The following is a 19,383-nucleotide window of genomic DNA, read 5'->3' as shown; positions in this document are numbered from 1 at the left end:
TGAGAAAGGTTGAACGTACGTCCTCTCTCCATCGAGAGATTCTCAACCATTTGACTAATCCTCTTTTCGGGTCAGGTTTATTATCAAAACCCGACCAGTCCATATCCAAGATCCAGATCTCTTCTTCCCAAATGAAACCCACGACTCTGGTATAAATACAAGCCCTAAACGATCAAAACCCTAGTAAGCTCGTTCTAAAACCTGGAATGGCGATTCCGGCAACTGATGCCGACGATTTCTCGCCTTCTGCAACTTTAATTTCATTCGATCGTCCCGTTCCTTTACTTAGAGGACCCATTCCGGCTGGTTTATCAGACGATCCGGCGAAAGGTCCTTTCGTTCTAGCCTTCATAGACCCTTCAAGCTGGAAATCTGCTTTTCAAATTTGTGAATCTAAAGTCATTGAACAGTGCGAGGTATTCTCGATGTATTCTTAGTTTTCTCTTTGTTTTATGAAATCTTTGTTTAGTTTGAAGCTATTCTTTTATGAGTTGAGTTTTGTAAGCTTTGTGGTACAATGTGAAGGTTTTATGTCGCAGCTGGCCGAGCTGGTTGGCTGTAGTATTGCCACACAGTAAGTTACACAGCTGCGTATATTTATATGGAACACAAAACCAGCTCTCGACTGTTTTTAGTTTCTACGGTTGAGATTGATAGTGTTGTAAATTTGAAAACACCATTTTCTTTCAAAGAATGGTCAGTAGAAGATTATAAGATGAGTTAGTTATTTTTAATCTTGGAACAAAATTCTTAGTTGTGATTCAACTGACTAGAATGTGTATGTCGCTTCCTCCCGCCCAAGCCCCCAGAGTATATTAATTGATTCATGGAAAGGTACTTGCCAAAAAGAAATTAGCACAATCAGTAATGTTGAGTATGATCTCCAGAAAATTTCATTTTGATTAGAGACTGTTGCAGGTTGACTCTTCCACAAATATAGCAGTGTGATTTCTAATGGATAATAATCTAGGGATACCTCTGACGACATGGTTCACAGTCTCAGGGCTGCAGGCCCTACCTCACATGGGATCTACCGGTCACTCTGCAAACTCTGCTAATGCATTGGGAAGACCCAAATTGGCCACGACAAAATGTTTGTATTACTGATTTTTAGGTATTTGTTACATGTTCCAGTAGTTAGAGTTCAACTTGGGAGAGTTATCTATGTGAGATTAAATTCCTTGACCTAGTGCAGGAGAATAAAAGGCAGCGGTTGAATCTTTCAACTACTTTTTCACCCCACTTTGATATTAAGTGAGATCAGGAAAGTCAGGCCGTGGATCTTTGGCTAAGCTGGCACTTGGGTGGCCGGCCGCCCTGTTTGGGGGTGATCGGTCTGGCGGTGGGGGGGGTGTCCCTTTGGTGGTGTTGCCCCTGTTGCTCCTCCCTTCCCCTGGGTGGGTGGGGGTTTGGTTGACCTGGGGGTGTTTGGTGGGTGGGGTTGTTCTTGGGGTTGGGTTTTTTGGTGGGGGGTGGTTGCTTCGTGGGGGGTGGTGTGCTTGCGGTTGTCTGCGTTTGGTAAGTACTTTGCTTCAATGAAGCTCTGTTGGGATTTCTTGTTGGTGCTTAAATGCATATGTGCATAACTTGGGTGAAGGAGTAAACTCTTATATGGGATCCTTGATCACACTGTTTTGAGGAAGTGATTGAAATACAGGAATTACTGGATCCTTAGATCAAGGATGGTGGAGGGTGTTGACTGAATTAACTTTGCTTCGATTTTGGTGGCTGTTTGCAATTCAGTTGCTACTTCGCACTTGTTGTAACACTCCATCCCAATTCTAATTCTTAATGGCAGCTGTTCAGGTGGCAGCTAGGGCAGATTGATGTTTGGAGATTCATTTAGAAATCACATGGGAGGATGCAATTTATGTTGGCTGATGTAAAAGCTGTGTACTGGATCATTAGTTTCCTCATCATTTGAGTGACCATACTTGGAAAGGGTATTCCACCATATTTATTAATAGAATGAGCCAAAGAAGGAAACCTTATGGAGATGGCCACTTCTGAACTGGAAGCTTAGATGTCTCCTCCCCTTTAGTATATCTCATTCCAGTGGGGGCCTAGATCGACTCATCACCTAAGGTAAGAGTACTGTTGTGCAGAGATGCTTGCCAGGGAGGGCTACCATTGTGACCATCTATGCATAGAGCCATATCCAATCAATGTAGGTTTTCCTCTTCTGTGTCTTTCTCCACCAGAGACTACATACTTATTTTTCCTTCTCTCTCTCTCTCTCTCTCTTCTTTTTGCGGGAGGATCTATTTAAGTTAAGGTAAACTCTAAGATTGTTACTGTTTTTCTTTTCATAAATCCACAATTACTCATTAATCTTTTGATGTAGCAAGGCAGGAGCACGGATTGGGTGTTCTATTAGCGCTTCTAACAAGTGCAAACCACAATGGTGGAGATCTTTGTTTGGAGCTGCTACTATTGACATTGCTGCACGAGAGCAATGTGAAGAGCGTGAGATGGCATCCTGTCTTGCTGCTTCTAAAGAATCTTGTCTGAGACTAGGAAAGGAGAAGTGCTTACCTGCTTTTCGGGATGCACGAATAGCCTTGATTGATCATAACGAAGTTTCAAAGTTCATTTTCTGGGCATCGCCATCGATGACAAGGAGAAGCATGTGGTCCAAGACAATTGGGTCAAGCCAGCTAGATCCATGCCATTCATTGCCATGCAACCTTGAAGTGACCAACTATAGGGCAAGTATTCTTTTGGAATCTGAGACCAGCACTGGAGGATTTCCAGGTGAAAGCCCCTCCAATCAGGAAAGCTTGGAGTGATGGACATAAGTTTTGAATTAAGGTTTACAGAAGGAAAGCTCATCTTCCATGGTTCCCTGATCATAGTATATTCTGGGACCTCACTAACCAGATTGTGTGGTCTAATTTGCTTCGTTAAATATGCTTGCACCGGAGAGGATGTAGAGAATAACTTATTTTTGTGGTTGCCTCCTGGTTGAACGATATTGCACCTCGCCATCCCTCCTGTCCCCTTGAGAAGAACATTTGGGGATGTAAAGGGGCGCGCATTCACTTCTTAAGGCATCGATCTCTACGGAGTTCAGAGTAAGTTGAAAATTAGTGACCTGATGGAGTAAATGGAGCAGCAGTTTGACTGGATGATAAAGTGGGAATGTGGAGTTGCATTAATCAAATCTCATGGCTACACTATCATGGATCACCTGCGTGCTTTGGATCTTCTGAAAAACCATTCAACACCTGTAAATCTTGTTGCGGTACGGTACGGTATCTTTGAGCTGAAATCTATATCTACCACAATAAATGAGGATCATGCCATCAATGAACAATAATTCCCATGTAGGGATGCCCTTAGGTTGACTAGCGAAAAACCTCTTATTGGAAGGGGCCAACAAGAATTATTCTATGTAAATTTTACATAGTTGGGGAAAAAAATGCAAATTTTGCTTGTTGAACGGTATAAATTTCAGCTTGATTAATCTTCGTACAACTAACTCTATGTACATCTTTGTAATTCTCCATCAAATTCGTCGCTATTTCTTGATACTTGCAGCACTTAGGTTCTATGCTAATTTCATCATCCTCAAACACATGCTTTTTAATTTTTCGAGCAGAAGAATCCCTGAATCAACAGTTCAATTCTGGAACGTTCTTTAGAGTATTAGATAAATTACTGAAACCGAAAGCACCGAAGAAGCAAGCAATCAAATAGGTCTGCAACGGGACAATGAAATGTAGTTTTTTCAATGCAATTAGTAGGAAACGAAGAAAAAAAGAAGAAAAAAAACCTATGGTGGAAGCAAAGAAAGCGTTCACGAGTACAGGTTATCACTAATCAGCTTTCAGTGCTGCAAGCCAATATAATAGCTTGTGAAGTGTCTAACTTGTCTTAAATCTCAAGAATGGCTTTCTCTTCATCTTCTTCAGGTCTGAGGTACGAAGTGTTCCTTAGTTTCTGTGGGAAAGACGCTCGCACCAATTTCACGGATCACCTTTATAATGCTTTAGTTGAAACTGGAATTCACTCTCTCAGAGATAATGATGAACTCCCAATGGGGAAAAACATTGGTACAGAGCTAATGGTTGCGATCGTGCAGTCGAGAATCTCTATCCCCATTTTCTCAAAGAACTACCCTTCTAGCAAATGGTGTCTCATTGAGCCCGCCCAGATTTTTGAGTGCAAAAAAAAAATGGGTCAGGTGATTCTGCCCATTTTCTACAATGTTGAGCCCTCGATCGTGCGAGAGCAGACTTGTTCCGATGACACCAGAGTGTGCTGAGAAATTGGATCATTGAAGGGATGGGATTTGAAGAACATTGCAGACGGCTGAGTAACGAATTCACATAAATATAGGCCCCACGAACATTGGAAGGGACAATTCTTGCAGGGTAACGCACGAACAAATTACAAGCAGCCCTAACTTGTACAATTATTAATCATTGCATTTACATATCAAACAGGTTTGTTGGCAATTTACAAGATAACCAATCAAAAAATGGGTCAAAAACAAGAAAGGGAAACCAAGAAAAATCAGCATTGCCATTGCATAATCAGCTGTTAGTAATGTTGGATGAGACTTTCAAGATCACAGATAATGGTATACTGGCAACATGACCTTGATCTCCAAAAAGCCCAATCCTTCCAAAACTGGCAGTAGAACCATTCATTGTAGCATTAAAGAGAACAGTCAGAACCTGTTTCTGCCCACTTGCAATGAAGAAGTGATTGGGAACCACTGAAACCGATACTCCGTAGGGAGCAAACCAATCAACACTATATGTCTCATTGCCAGCAACATTAGTAACTATCCTTTGGACTGTCTTAGACTGGTTTAGCTTTGCTATTGTAATAGAAGGCAGGTTCAAGTCAGTGCCATTAATGTTAGAAATTCCACAACTCTGGCCAGTATAGTTCAGAACAATAGGCGCCGACCCGTTAATGCCACAAAGGAATGATAAGAAGTCATCAAAACCTGCAATAAACCCAAAAGTGCATTTGATGTCAGCTGACCTGAAATGAAAGTTAAAAAGCCAGTAGCAATAATACAATGTAAACAACTGTATACTGTCATAAAAATGGGTAACCCACCATGGCATGGTTAAAAATTAGGAAAGGCTGTCAAGGGCCTAAAAAAGTATTACATCAGAGTTGTCTAGATACACATCACTTAAGAAAAGAATGGAGAAATAAAAAAGAGAAGACAGAATATGGGGGAAATCATCGGGAATCCGCATTGCAAAGCTCCTTGACCTTGGATGCCTTCATATACCAGCAAAGCCTCTCCCTTGTAGCTTAAGCTTTTGGGTTGGATATTCCACCATGGTATTAGTCTACGAAAGCTATCAAACCCACTACATTAAAAATATACCTATCTACAGTCACTCGAAAAATGGGAACACACAAAGGAAAGCGCTGTAATTAAAACCCCATTGGAAAACTCAAGGACCTTGGACACCTAGATATACAGGTTAGTTCTCCACTGAAATCCTTTGGCATTTTTGTTAGATATTAAAGAAACAGATTGACAGTTCCAACCTCTCTTCTCAGCTATTAACGTGAACATAAATGTTATATCAGTACATTAAAGCATAACATGGTACATATGCTAAGGGCCATTAGTCCAGCCGGATAACCTATACTGGTGGGCCCCATCTGTTTGACATTGATTTTGTAGTATTCCTCATACTTAATACTTTTAGCAGATAACGAAAACTTACTGGCATCGAAAATCAGACCCGGGTCCAATGAAGCATTAGCATTGACAAAGCCACTGCCCATGTCAAAGGGTGTTGCTGGAGATTGATTCAAGTCTGGATTGCTATAAGCACGCTGGGCCATTATGGGACCAGCTGTCCTGTCGTACACAGAAGCCGTTGTTGAGAGAGCAGAACCAATGGCTGAAGGACTAAAACTCGAAAACTTCTGCTTGATCAGTGCAGCAACCCCAACAACATGAGGAGCTGACATACTTGTCCCAGAAATCATTGCGAAATTCTCTCCTGGAGGTTGAAGCAATTAACTATAAGATGATGCAAGGACAACAGGGAAAGTTCAATCAGTTTCTATATCTTTTAGACTATATGGCTAAATATAGTTGGCAGTTCCAGTTACATGAAGTGTAAAAAGGGTTCCATTTCTGGAAGGTGGCTTAGACTGAAGCATCAAGTGGTATTAAAAGCCATTTGATGAAATGCTAGACCCTGGTTCAAATAGCCATTAGCCAAACACAATACCAAGCTGGAAACAAAATATTTCTTTGATCAAGGAAACTCAAACAATGGAAGAAAAGGTTTTGACCCTTAAATTAGAGATTGTAGATTAACTCCCCCCCTCACCCCAACCCCTCCCCTTCTCAATATTTCTTTCATGCCCAAAAGAGAAGATGGAGCAACAAACAGTAGGAGAAATGAGAATGGACATAGACCACCAACCACACGCATCAGATATGTTTTATTCATCAAATGGCTCAACTCAATGATTGGGTAAAGTTGAACTGGGTCATCAGAAATCAATCATGACAGTTGAAAATATATGCGGCATACTGCCTTCACAGAGTTGATAAGATTTCAGCAAAATCATGGATAAATACTAAACACCTGAGGATAAGAAGAAGAAAAGGAGAGAGACCGCAGCAGAAAAAATAATGTTTTAGAAACATGGTTTCAGGGTTCATGGAGAAGAAGCACAAGGATTCCCCTTTTATTTTTTTCCCTTCTTTTATTTCTCAATTGTGGATGGGGGTTGGGTGAGCACAAAAATTGTGAGTTGATAGCAAGGCACAACCACAGACATCATCTTTGTGGCATCTTTTGTCTCCACAAAGATGATAAGAGCAATAAAGGTGTAATAAAGTGGAGTCTATGCTTATTTATCAAACTACCAACCTTTCATTATCAGGTACAGATGAATCATAGTTAATGATATTGATTCTAGGATCCGCTTGTGGTGGGCCATGGGATCTAAGAGAATATAAAAGAAAAAGAAAGAGAAAATATGGAGTTATTTCAGGAATAAAAGACCTCAAGAGAAGGCCAAGGCCTGCAGTGGTTTAGTTCTTTTACAATTTGTCCCCCTCCCCCCCTCCTCCCCCCCTCCCTGGGTTGCCAAGGTATCCAGGTGTTAGATTGGTTGCCTTGATCAGGTTTGACTTTTATTGTGTTTTTGAGCACTCATGCATGGTAAAATGCTTTTATATTGTACCTTATTGCAGCTCAACATTTCTCTAGACAAGGTTTAAAAGTGGAAAGCAAGACAAACTTCTAAAACCATGGTAATCAGAAATGGTACACTTTCTAGGTCATTTATTGCAAGTTTTAATGAATGTAGACGATCATGTATTGATTCGTCAATGCTTCATGATTCCTCTTTAGTTTATAACCAGTAAGGTCCCCAAGTAAACCTGCTTTATGCATAGCTGACCAACAAGGCTTCGCCTAGGCCAGTGCCTTGAGTGTCTTTAAAACTATGTACTGCATGCTTACCTTGGAATTCAACAGATTCAGTACCCAAATGACTCCAAGCAGCCCATATGAAATTTCCAGGAGCCACCAAATTAGGCTTCAAAACATCTGAATCATCAAGAAAACTATCTTCTGGGTCAGGTCCTCTAGCAGAATAAAACATAACCTTTGGTGCGGATTTGTTGAAGTTTGCTTTTAGTCCCCCTAAAATGCTTGCCACGGCCCCAAATTTAATAATGTTTTTGGAAGATCCATCTCTCTCCAAGGAAGAATTGTAATATTGAAGAAGAATCTGCACAAGAAATAACCAAAGGATCACCAAGTATTAAAGAGGAAAAAGAGGCACCCGTCTTAAAAAGCCGGGGATATGATTTCCCTGCTACTAGCAAAACCTATGATTACTTCTCAAAAAAATTTCAAATGCTCATAAAGAGACATTGTTGGCAACAAGCCAATGACAGTGCCAACTAATTTAGTACTTAATTTTCCATGTAAAATATCTATTTACCAAGATACTAGGACCAAAGCAAGAAAACATCTAGCATGAATAACTAAGTTTTGATTAAGTTATGTCCAACTCATGTCTCAAAATCATGGATTCTTTGTATTTCATACAACAGTTTACAACTCAGTTGTGCCTTGAACTTCAGTTCACCCAAAATAAGTTGAATCCAGTGATGTAGCGGCATTGGTAAAACACAGGACAGACTTTCATTCTAATCATAAATTATACAGACAATCGAGGATAATAGATTATGAAGGGAGTGCCAATTTATATGGAAGATGGATAAAAAGGAATGCTTTCAAGCACTCCAGAATCCACAGACTGGTTCTTATCCAGGACTTGTAGGCAGCTACACACCCATATAGAATAGCTGAATTGGCACCTGTCCTGGACGTCAACGGTCAGATGATACTGAAATTGTAGGCAAGCATACTAAAGGTCCCCTCCTTTCTCACATGTCAAATTTCAGTCTAAATGGAGATTGCCCATGTGGCAAAGCAGATCATTAAAAAATCCAGAACTTTCAACATGGTTCATGCACTATGAAGGGGATGCATGGACATACAATGGCAGCGTGTGCCAATACATGGGAGGGTAAAATTTGAGGCTGAACACATACCCAATCCAAACAATTTCAAATTTTTAAAAGCCAGAATTGCCACATGAACTGCAGCATAACCAGCTATATCTACCCATATATTCACAAACACTTTCATATGGGTGTGGCCACAAACACCATTTGCCACTGCAAATAGTTCACTTCTCAAACTTAAGACCACTGAAACACAAAGAACAAGAATAGAAAGCCATTAAATCGGTGAAAAATCAGAACGAACCTTGGAATCTTCAGATGATGGTATAATCACACCAGGAATAGCCATTGGAGTTGGGTTAAGCTGAAAACCAATAACATAAGGATCCATATAGAACACAACACCTGCTGCACTGAGATTCTTAGCAGTCAGCAGCGCTTGTTTGATGGTTGAGAGCCCAAGCACATAGCGGATCGAATAACTACAGATCAAGATATTCCCCTGAATAAGATCATGACTCAAGCTGCTGGAATCTTGGCATTCCCCCACATACATATTATCTGCATCCGTCGTGCCATTGCTCAAAGCATGAAGTGCAGAAACCAGTGTATACATTTTACCTTCATCTGTTCCCGCTGAAGAGTAATACAACTTCAGTATATATTTCCACACATAGAGTTGAAAGAAGGTTTGTGGTGGGGGCTAAAGAGGTCAAAAGCACAATATGGGCATCAGAAGCAAAATTCAATGGAGGCTGCCGGATGAATCTTCTGAATGGAAAAACCATCACTTTCATGACCATAGCCATCCAATATTGTATTTTAACATTTTACCACATTACAACCAAAACAAAACTAACACCATTTTCAACTTAACTAGATTTTTTGGGGGCCAACTAAAGTAGATTCAGTTCAGGAAGAAAACACCAGCGTAAACCCACCAAATTATAGTTCCAATCCTCATAGTCAGGTGCCACATTTTTGAACGATCCCAAAATGTACAAGGAAGAGGAAGGAGGGGGGGGGGGTTACAACCTACTACTTGACAAAAGGGATGGACCAAGACTCCAGGAGACAACAATAATCCTGTTCCTTGGGGTACCCAAAACTGGGGGTAGGGGGACAGATTGTAATCTACTCAAAGCAGTTTAAGAGCACTTAAATTTCATTTTGTAAAGTCATGGATGATTCTCCATCCAATCTAAAGACTTCGGCATGTGTTGATGTAATGCCCTGAAAATTGCTTCAAATTTTGATTTTGTTCAAAGAACATAGAGATTTAGACCATTTTGAAAACAATGAGAATAACCCCATAAAAGATAGGCTCATATGGTTGAGATAGGCCACTAAGTATAACATGCAGCCATCTTAGAGGATTCCACACCTACCCAACAAACAAAATGAAGACAAACCGTCAATCCACATGGTAGAAAAGAGATCGTGACATGAATCTATTTTCATTTCTTCCAAAAAAAAATAAGAAAAAGTGTTCATGCATGCCTGCTGAAAGAACCTTTAGAAAATATGTTCATGTATTCCTCCTGAAAGAACCTTTTGTTGGCCCTAAACATTTGCCATGTGGGAAAAGAAAAATGTTTGGCATGTGGAAAAAAAATGTGAGGTGGGTGACTCCCTAGATAAACACATCAAATTTGGTAGCCATCTCAACCATATGGACCACTAAATACAGCACTTTCTCATTGTTTTTCTCCAGGGCCCTTCTCAGTCAAACAACTCCATCATTTAGATTGTAACAATATGCAGATGGATCTGACAAATATTAGGTGAAATGGATGACATGTTCGTTGAAATTGGGCACTAACATAATTCACATGGCAGTTAAATTAAGCATATGAGGAAGGGTTCCATAGAACAACCATAGGAAGCCAACCAACAAAAATAATACCATTACAGAACCACCAAAAGATAAAACTGCTCAATAGGCATCTAATATTCAATATAAAACGCAGACCAACTGGAATAAGTCTTAATTGGGTACTTACGTGCAAATCCTGATCCAGAAATGGTGATGTTGTTGCCAAGGACTAGGGTATTATTGTAAAACCTGTCATGAGAAGCAGCACCAACGGTAAATATCCATGGGCTGAATGAAGACATGCTCTTGGGTGAGGGTCCAGTATTTCCAGCTGCTTGTACGACAAATATTCCAGCCTTAACTGCCGAAAGTAAGGCCATGTCTATGGGATTAAAAAATGTGGCAATTCCAGGTGGACGTCTATTGGGAGTGATTGAAAGGTTAATAATGTCCACTCCATCTTGAGCAGCCTGTTTATGCAATCAGCACAATTTTTTAGACTCATCTGTCAAATGTACGTTTTCAGAAGATACACAGACATTTAAAGTTAAGAATCATTACATCAGACAGAAGGAAAAGGCTACCCTTCTTACTAGACTGTGCCATGCACAAAGCACACATGTAGGGTTGGACTTACCATCTCATATCATTTAATACACCTAATCATGGTGAACTTCCGGGATTTACCTTTTTTCCATTTTGTTTTGGTGTCTCTCTAACTGTTCACCTTATATGTTCTCAAAAGGAATGAATGTAGCTACAGAACCAAACAAGTCAATTTTTAACATCAAAATACTCCTAGTGGGAGTGAGGGCCCACCAAATGTTAAGACGATGACACTTTGGATGGTCTTCAAATACAGATTTTCATTTTTGGCTCAGGTTTTTCCTGGTCTGGAGGCTGAAGAGAGTCCTACTACCTCAACCAGGACAAAATGAAAGTTCAGTCACATTTTGGAAGCCATGTACATCCTTTCAACAGTAATAAATGCTTCTTTTGGTTGGAGGTACATTATCTATGTATAAGATATGTTATATTCACATTATTTTCAAATAATGCATTGAAAAACTAATGCTGTATATGATATGCATAAGTTCATGCAACTGTTTTAAAGACCAATTTACTATTTACCTGGTCAATGGCAGCAACAACATCTGCAGCAAAACCTCCAAAACTCCTGTATAATGCCTTGTAGACAGCAATACTGAAGCACACAGAAAGCAAATACATCAAAACCTCAAAGGCATACCGCATACATTATGCTTTGAACATGAACAATTGGAAATGAAACCATACGAGGTCCTATACACAAACTAGATAAGATCATAAAACGAGCAACTCAAATGCTATGGATATTTATAGGATTTAATAAGGTTCCTTTTTAATCTCTCCATCTAGAAATCACTAAACTTATCATTATTATTTGGTTAACATTGCATATAACCACCAGGAATAATTGAAGTCAGTCAATTTAAGTGGGTATAATGTTGAAAACACTTCCACTGTGCTAGTTTCTGCCAAAAAATGGGGTCCAAAATCAGGAAGAAGACAGCTGCAGTCCAAAAAAATGTCTATAATCTCTGAGGCACATAAAGGAAGAGCAGGGGTAGGCATATCTGACTTCTGTTGCAGCAAGCACAACTCCACAGAAGAGATTAACAGATTTTCTTATTTATTATTATTATTATTTTGTGGCGGGGGGGGGGGTTAAATAATGGGCCAAAACCATTTCTTTATTCAACATGTGGAAGCAAGAGTTTAGCTGAAAGTTGACGGCTACAAATGGGATTTGCGAGTCTTACATGGGCCATTGTGGTGTAGGGAGATTTGTTGGAAGGGAAGGTAAAGAAATGGATTATCAGAGTGTTACTCATCTATTGCTTGACAAAGCCCAAAAAACTCTCCTTACTAATCATCATATGATTTTGTTTTCCAGTATTTAAATGTAGAAAACACTCAAAGGAATGAACAATTAAACAAGGGAGGGGACTATGAAAGTTGCTGATGCCAGAGAACCGGAGTAAAATATAAGGAAACAAAAAAGATTCCAAGTAAACTTTAATTTTTTACAAGTTAGCACTTTCAACTCTACAGAAAAAAAATCGTGCAGCCATCAGAAGGAAAAGATCAGACAAGATTAGTAGACACATGGGTGATATATATATATATATATATATATATATATATATATATTTGGCCATTTCTTTCTTTATATGTATTTTAACCATTGGATAAGTGTCTCCTGCATTGTGGATCGTAATCCAAAATTTCACCAATAGATTGGTCCAAATACAACCCACATCTGTAGACTCTTTCACTTGCTAAGATCAAGATCCTGATCTGATAATTACCTCACTTCATGGTTCCACAACTCTTTGTGCATACTGATGTGCTATAGATTGAACTTTTCATGGCACTTGAACCATAATTAATCTCTTATGTTTATGTAACAGTAAAGAAACAAATTAACCTCCCTCCCCCAACCCCCCCCCCCCCCCCTCCAAAAAAAACCCCAAAGCTGCAGGGGAAAAAAAGAACCTTGAAGAAGTGAAGGGAAGAAGAAGAGAAAAGCAATATACATGCTAGATCCAGAATATTCTATCACGGTTCATTCCTTATACATATAATATTTGACAATAGACTCTAAGTGGGAAACAGTCTAAGTCTGGTAAAAGAAAGAAAGCAACTAAAGCAACATAAACATAAAGTAACTAAACACCCAATGATAGGGTCGTTGTCCCTATCATGATCAAAAACACTAAACAAAAATAGAGTACCACAGGGTCTGACAATATTACCCTGCAGTACATATTATAATAAAAACAACAAACTCAGCCTTGTACCAGCTTAATGGGGTTAACTACATGGATCCCCAACATAATAATCTATGAAAGAAAAAAAAATATTAAAAAGAGATGGAAAAGCTGAAAAGGGGGGAGGAAAGGAAAAAAAAGAGAAAAGGCACAGCCCAGCAGGTGATGATAAGCTCATACTTGGAAGTTGGAACAAGTCCTTCCTCACAACTTCTCCTATGGTCATTTTAGGCCTGCCCTAGCTGGCTAGCTCTTTTAGCTCCTTCGATCAGAATCATGCCATCCCTCCATTTTGAGACATCCCTAGGCCTCCATTGGACCATGTCTGGACCAGCTTAAACAGATCTCTCAGAGCTTGTCTTGACCTAGGCAATTCCCCAATCATCCCTAATATTATCATTCCTTTATCCTTCCTACTTTTGCTGCATCCATCTTAGCATCCTTATCTCTGCTGCACAAAGCTTCTCAATAAGATCACTCTTTACAGTCCAACATTTCCCCTCCGTATATCATAGCTGGTTGTACAACTGTCCATAGAACTTTCGTTAAGCTGTAATGGAATGCGTTGACTATACAGCAGTCTAGAACTTCCGATAAGCTGTAACAGAACGCATCAACTATACAGCAGTCTAGACACACCTCTTCACTTAATTTATCCCACTTAAACTCTATATAGAATATCTTCCTCCATCACCTTCTTTATTTATAATTGACACTAGATATTTAAAATATGCACTTGCAGTACTCTCTTTCCACAATTCACACCATGCTAATATCCATCACAGAATGACTAAAATTACACATTATATACACCATCATTGTTCTTCTAATCTCAAAGCTACTTATTTCCAAGGTTAATCTCCAATGATCCAATGCACTGTCAATCCTTGTTGTTGTCTCACCCACCAACACAAAAACATCTAGAAAAAAAACATAACACCATGGAATTCCATCTTGAATGCCCTAGGTTAGGCCATCCATGATAAATGCAAACAATAAGGGCTTATGGGAAAACTTTGTGTAACCCTTATAAGCAGTATGTTTCTTAACAACTAACTAACTGATCTAAAAACAAACATCATAAAAAATAATAATAATAAAATAAAATACAAAGGAATAAATTTGAAGTATGCTTTTGAGTTTTGACAAAGAAAAGTATCCTAGAACTGCAGTTTCCAGAAACTTGAAGGGTTTTTATCAACTACATTGCACATCATCTGGTACTAGCCCAACAGAAGAAATTAAAGAATGAATTAATTACTGAGCACGAGGAGCCATTCCACTTGCATTGCCGAAGTGAAGCCCAGCTACAATGACAGGAATCCCATGATTCCCAGCTGCAATAGAAGCTGTATGCCTGTGTTTCAAGTGTAGATTTGTTAGTTTCCATACGTAACTTTGTCCAGAACTTATATATACATAAATACACACATACATGTATAGAAGAGAAAACTAAAGCAAGTATTACAAATCAATATAAACAAACTCAACAGGACAGAAGGAGCAATGCAATTCAACAGGATAGCAGGACTAAATCCACACGGAAGAATGGAGCTCAGACAGATAAAACTACTCAGGAGAGACGTATCAATGTAACTCACTAGGACAGTGTCATAGTAGGATATGATTGACAAAGCAAGCTCAGTTTAGGTAAACGATATTTTATGTCAGCTTCAGATTAGGAGAGCTGACTTGAAGCCCAACTTAGCCCATGGTCAACCCATATGTGTGTGCACATATATAATATACAGGTCATGCCAAGATGAAGCCTGAATCTCTCCAACTCCAAATTCACTATCTGCCAGCCGTGGGCTGCCCACCCATTTTATGTTCCCAAGAGACAGCTGTACATAATATGGAAGCAATCAGTAACTGTTGTTATCTCTGCTCTTTATTCATATCGTTAATGTATATGGGAAATTAAATAATACTAGTAGTGTACAGGAACACTCCACAACCCCCCCCCAACCCCCCAAAAAAAGCGGAAAACCCCAACAAAGAATAAAAATATTTTGGGATAATTACTAATGCCCCCTTGTACTATAGCTCAATTACTATTTTATCCCCTACGTTTTCTAAAATTACTAATAGAACCTTACACTTTACCTACTTTTACTATTGCCCCCCAACAAAAAGAAACACCCAACAAAATCACAAACACATACCCATGTGATACTGACATGGACCATGGACATTCCCCCTACTACAAAAACATATTTTTATATTCAGTGGGATGGAATGTATAATCTCTAATATTCAGAATAAAGATTTAAGAACCCACTAACCCCATCCAAAAAGAAACCTAAGAGAAAGAAAGCCTTGCAATGATTTCAAGAAAAATTTCAATAAGGTAAATCTCGAGTTTCAGCCACTTAATAGCAAAAAGCTCCTAAATTATCAGCATACAAGATTCAAAATAGACTGAAACAAATTATGAAATTCCCCAAAAGAGAGCACACTTAATACAACAAGTTTTCAATGAAAAATATACTGAATTTAAATCAATATCAAAGAATGAGGAAATATAAGAAAAGTTAAGAAAAATTACGCACGTGCCATGCCCATCGCCATCAAAAGGTGAAGCGTAATCCTTAGTAGCATTAAATATTCCCCTAGTGATAGCAGAAGCCGCAAAATGACGGGCCCCAATAAGTTTCCTATTGCAGGACCCGGAAGGGAAATCCCTAGTAACTTCACAAATTCCAGAAAAGTGTGCAGGAATGGGATAAGCATTTTCAGTGTCATCGGAGAAGCTGGGGTGTGTTGGATCAATTCCAGTATCGATAAACCCAATCACAATACCCTCCCCTGCAAATTCAGGCCCACCATCTTGGACCCAAGCACCTTGAGGCAGACCCAGGAATTCTGGAGTGTGGGTAGTAGCACTCCTAACTGAAAAATCCAAGACCACATTTGCCACTTCATGTCTTCTTGAGAGCTTGTCAGCCTTTGCCATTCAACAAGACAGCAAGATCAAAACATAAGCTAAAACAAATCAAATAAGGAGCCACTATTGGGGGGGGGGGGGGGTCAGTTTCTGCACAAATCACCAATCCAACACAAAGCAAGACTTCAGGGTTAGCTGGTAAAATTGGTTGAGGGATACTCGATTAATGTGAGAGAAAACTGTGACACATATAATATGACCCACCCAACCTATTCAACACAGCAACTGATGCAGCTGGCAGAAGGAGAGCGGGGAAATAAGCTAAGTAACACCAGGTTTGAGGAACACCACAATCATAATCTTAAAAAGAATACATTGATAAAAGAGGTGCAGTCACAAAAAGAGTCAATGAAGTCAAACTAAACCAGTAAAAGAAGCAGAATATGAAAATCAAATCATAGGAAACATACCTGCTGAGGAGTTACAAGCACCGCAAACCCATTAATCAAGTAGTGATAACTATACAACTTCAAATAGTTCTCGCCCCTTAACACTCTCTTTAACAGGGAATCATGTGCATGATTCATATAAGAAGCATATGTTTGATGAGATCTTGAAATATTCCTGCACCTTTCAAAAAGAAAATCAGCATAGCCTAATTTTCTCAGATAGAAATCAGATATTAACTGCAGAATTTATTTCACGCAGAAAAAAGAGCCAAGCTAGCTATGATACAGAAAAAAACATTCATGAACAGAAATCCAACACCAATCCAATACACCCAATACTGAATTGTTAACCCTGATTGAGCTGATTGTCCCCTGGGGAACATGGATAAAAGGAAAACTGTGTCACATGTGCGTGTTTGCCAGAGTATGAAATGGAGAGCCTCAAATTTTAGTACATGTATGGAAATACCAGATAATTTATAATTTTTATATAAACTACTTCCAACCAGAAGAAACCGGGCATTATTGCAGATCCATTAATTCAAACCTTCTTTAGGGACTAAAACTTCTTAACGCTCAGAAAAAGCAGTAGAGGCAAAGCCCAAGTTCAAAACCTGCATAAATCCTATTGTTCTGGTCTATCCATAGTCAATTCTTTCAGTCAGCTGAAAAAAATTAATAAATTTAAGTAAGATAAATAAAACAGAACCCAAGAGCCAGACCCAGATATGATCATGAAAATCTTAACAGTAAATCATTTATCTTGATTACAAAACACAACAGAAAATTATTAGATATATACATATTTTATGGAAAAAAGAAAACTCCGTGAAAACGGCAAGACACAATCTGACCATACAAGCGTATTGAAAGTAAAATTCCACTAAGGAGAAAAAGAGGGAAATAACTATTTGAATAATCATCACATACCAATTTACCCGGTTTCAATTATATCAACGGCGGAAAAAAGACCCAGGCAGTCCAAACTAAAATGCTAAAAAGAAATACACTAAAATAGAAAGGGAGATGAACATAACATCACATGAACAAATTACAAATGGAATTGAAGTTCAATGTATAACCACTTATAGATGTACGAACAGTCAGACGCTGAAGGAAGAGAATTGAAGCAAGCGGAATGCACAACAACAGAAATACTACTTTGTAGTTTGCACTGCCGAGTGCCGAGTGCTCAGAGCTTGGAAACAACCCCACCCAGAAGTGAAAAAGTGATTCATTTAAGGATAGGAAGTGAAAGTGACCTTGGTTTGTGCAGTCTATTTAACCGATGTGTACTTCCATATCGTTCTGTTTTTCCATATTGAGAACCGGCACTCTCCAGTCCCACCTTGTTGTAATGAAGATGAACCGTAGGAGTTTGTTTCAATGTAACAATGTAAACTGCTGTAACTATTTCCTCCTGCGATCGAACCCTAAAAAACAACCCCAAACAAATAACCACCATTAAATGCACCAAACAATGAAGGCCCCCCATTTGAGAAAGTACAGTCAAAACAAGAACTTGGAGACTCCAGCAGCAAGTGACACGAAAAGCTCCGAAAGCTTAGTGACACAAAAAGCTCCAAAGCTTCTCAACAGAAACCCTTCTTCCCCATTAAAGCACCAAAACTTTTCTTGTTTATCTCCGTGCCCACTGCTAATATTTTAGCAGAGAAGGAAAACCCAGAAAAACCCACAACAGATAATGAGAGAGGAGAGACTGCACAACCCATCGAACATGCCTAACGAGAAGCATACTAGGATAAGTTGGGTTCTCTCTGAAAAACTTTTCTGGGCTATCAGCTTGAAGGTGAAGCTAGTGAGTGAGAATATGCTACTTTCTCGGCTACTGTGACACTGGGTATTTATTTTCAGAAAAAGGAAAGAGGGAGGTGAACGGTTGCCCTGCTTTGGTTTTATTTCTGCTTTGTGGGCTGTATAGCGGAAAGGTACCTTGTGGTTGAAGTCTTGTAAGAAAAATAAACAAATGTAAAACAGAAATCCAGGGGCTGATGGGTGTTCTTCTGGGAAGATAATAGGAATAATAGGTCAAGCTGGTCAGCCAAGATTGACGGATGTGGACTGCTCCCAACGTACAAAAATGTTTAATAGGCCAGTGGTGAATGAACACGGGATCATAAAGGTCTGTTTCTGTCATTTTCTTATCTCTTTGAGTTTGACTTCACTGCCTTTACTTCCTCAGTAAATGGTCAGTGAAATGGTGTGAGAGAGAGAGAGAGTGAGAGTGTGGTGAAGGTGGGTGTTTTGAGCACTTATTATGGAAGTGCACATGGAAAAGCTTAGAATCCATGGAAGATCACAGGAAATGGTGTTCCTCTATGTTTTGTTGGGAGTTTTTTCGTATCAAAGTGCTACTTTATGGCGCTTTATGGCCTTGGTCATAATTTCACAGTATTTTTTATGGACTAACTTTTTGGAAATGAAGTTTAAAGAAAAAAAAACTTGCGTGGGTTAGCATAATGTTGTAGAACGCAGTCTACCGGATCAAGTTCTAGTTTGATCTTTTCGGAATTAATTTGGATCTTCTATAGTTGTAGAGAGGAAATTCTTTAATTCATATAATTAGATTTCTTTTTACATGTTTTAATTCCAGAACAAGATATTAATGGTAACAAATTTATTATACCTGATTTACTATAAATGAAATTGAAACATCCAGATTCCCTGAACCGTTCTCTTTAAAAAAGAAATCGTCACTCCAATAAAGACAGAGAGGTATACCATAGCCATATATATTTTTTTTCTGTTATCAAACATTTTGTGAATACAGCTTTGGACCGATGCACTCAAATTATGACCGTTGCAACCGAAAGTGATATTTTTATTTTTTATTTTTCTGTAGTTTTCGTTGGAGTAACAGAGAATCTGTCTGTCACGTGGGACCTGGATCTATCTGATATTCACATCCAACG

The 19,383-nt window shown here is 39.0% G+C and overlaps 2 protein-coding genes across 6 annotated transcripts; one reads left to right on the top strand and one right to left on the bottom strand.

Moving 5' to 3' along the window:
* Positions 1 to 200: 200 nt before the first annotated feature.
* LOC149025780 (uncharacterized) lies at positions 201 to 3,643 on the top strand. 5 transcript variants are annotated; one of them, XM_089145986.1, is made up of 2 exons: positions 201 to 416; positions 2,349 to 3,643. In XM_089145986.1, exons 1-2 carry the CDS (start codon positions 207 to 209, stop codon positions 2,787 to 2,789), a joined length of 651 nt encoding a protein of 216 aa, XP_089002112.1. In that variant the 5' UTR covers positions 201 to 206; the 3' UTR covers positions 2,790 to 3,643. The 5 variants fall into 5 exon arrangements, 1 of the variants encoding a protein (XP_089002112.1); XR_016171793.1 differs by lacking the exon at positions 2,349 to 3,643 and adding an exon at positions 1,807 to 2,335 and having other exon boundaries at positions 328 to 416; XR_016171790.1 differs by lacking the exon at positions 2,349 to 3,643 and adding an exon at positions 1,799 to 2,335 and having other exon boundaries at positions 331 to 416.
* A 133-nt stretch (positions 3,644 to 3,776) lies between these two features.
* On the bottom strand, positions 3,777 to 18,537 carry LOC149025779 (subtilisin-like protease SBT2.2). The gene is made up of 10 exons (XM_089145985.1): positions 17,713 to 18,537; positions 16,472 to 16,625; positions 15,667 to 16,061; positions 14,376 to 14,471; positions 11,433 to 11,505; positions 10,489 to 10,771; positions 8,790 to 9,121; positions 7,470 to 7,740; positions 5,706 to 5,987; positions 3,777 to 4,960 (listed from the first exon to the last, which is right to left on the bottom strand). Exons 1-10 carry the CDS (start codon positions 17,943 to 17,945, stop codon positions 4,539 to 4,541), a joined length of 2,541 nt encoding a protein of 846 aa, XP_089002111.1. The 5' UTR covers positions 17,946 to 18,537; the 3' UTR covers positions 3,777 to 4,538.
* Between the last annotated feature and the right edge of the window lie 846 nt (positions 18,538 to 19,383).

This window comes from Hakea prostrata, chromosome 2 (genome assembly GCF_041222555.1).
Source record: "Hakea prostrata isolate BN-2017 chromosome 2, UWA_Hpros_2, whole genome shotgun sequence".
Classification (NCBI taxonomy): Eukaryota; Viridiplantae; Streptophyta; class Magnoliopsida; order Proteales; family Proteaceae; genus Hakea; species Hakea prostrata.
The sequence above is the reverse complement of the archived record's forward strand: the minus strand, read 5'-3'. Positions and strand labels throughout refer to the sequence as shown.

Coding starts and splice junctions, on each gene's coding strand:
- LOC149025779 (XM_089145985.1), bottom strand. CDS start 17,945: ATGGGGGGCCTTCATTGTTTGGTGCATTTAATGGTGGTTATTTGTTTG. Junction 16,062..16,471: donor TGCTTGTAACTCCTCAGCAG/GTATGTTTCCTA, acceptor TGAATGGCAAAG/GCTGACAAGCTCTCAAGAAG. Junction 11,506..14,375: donor GGAATGGCTCCTCGTGCTCA/GTAATTAATTCA, acceptor TGTGTGCTTCAG/TATTGCTGTCTACAAGGCAT.
- LOC149025780 (XM_089145986.1), top strand. CDS start 207: ATGGCGATTCCGGCAACTGATGCCGACGATTTCTCGCCTTCTGCAACT. Junction 417..2,348: donor AAGTCATTGAACAGTGCGAG/GTATTCTCGATG, acceptor TGATGTAGCAAG/GCAGGAGCACGGATTGGGTG.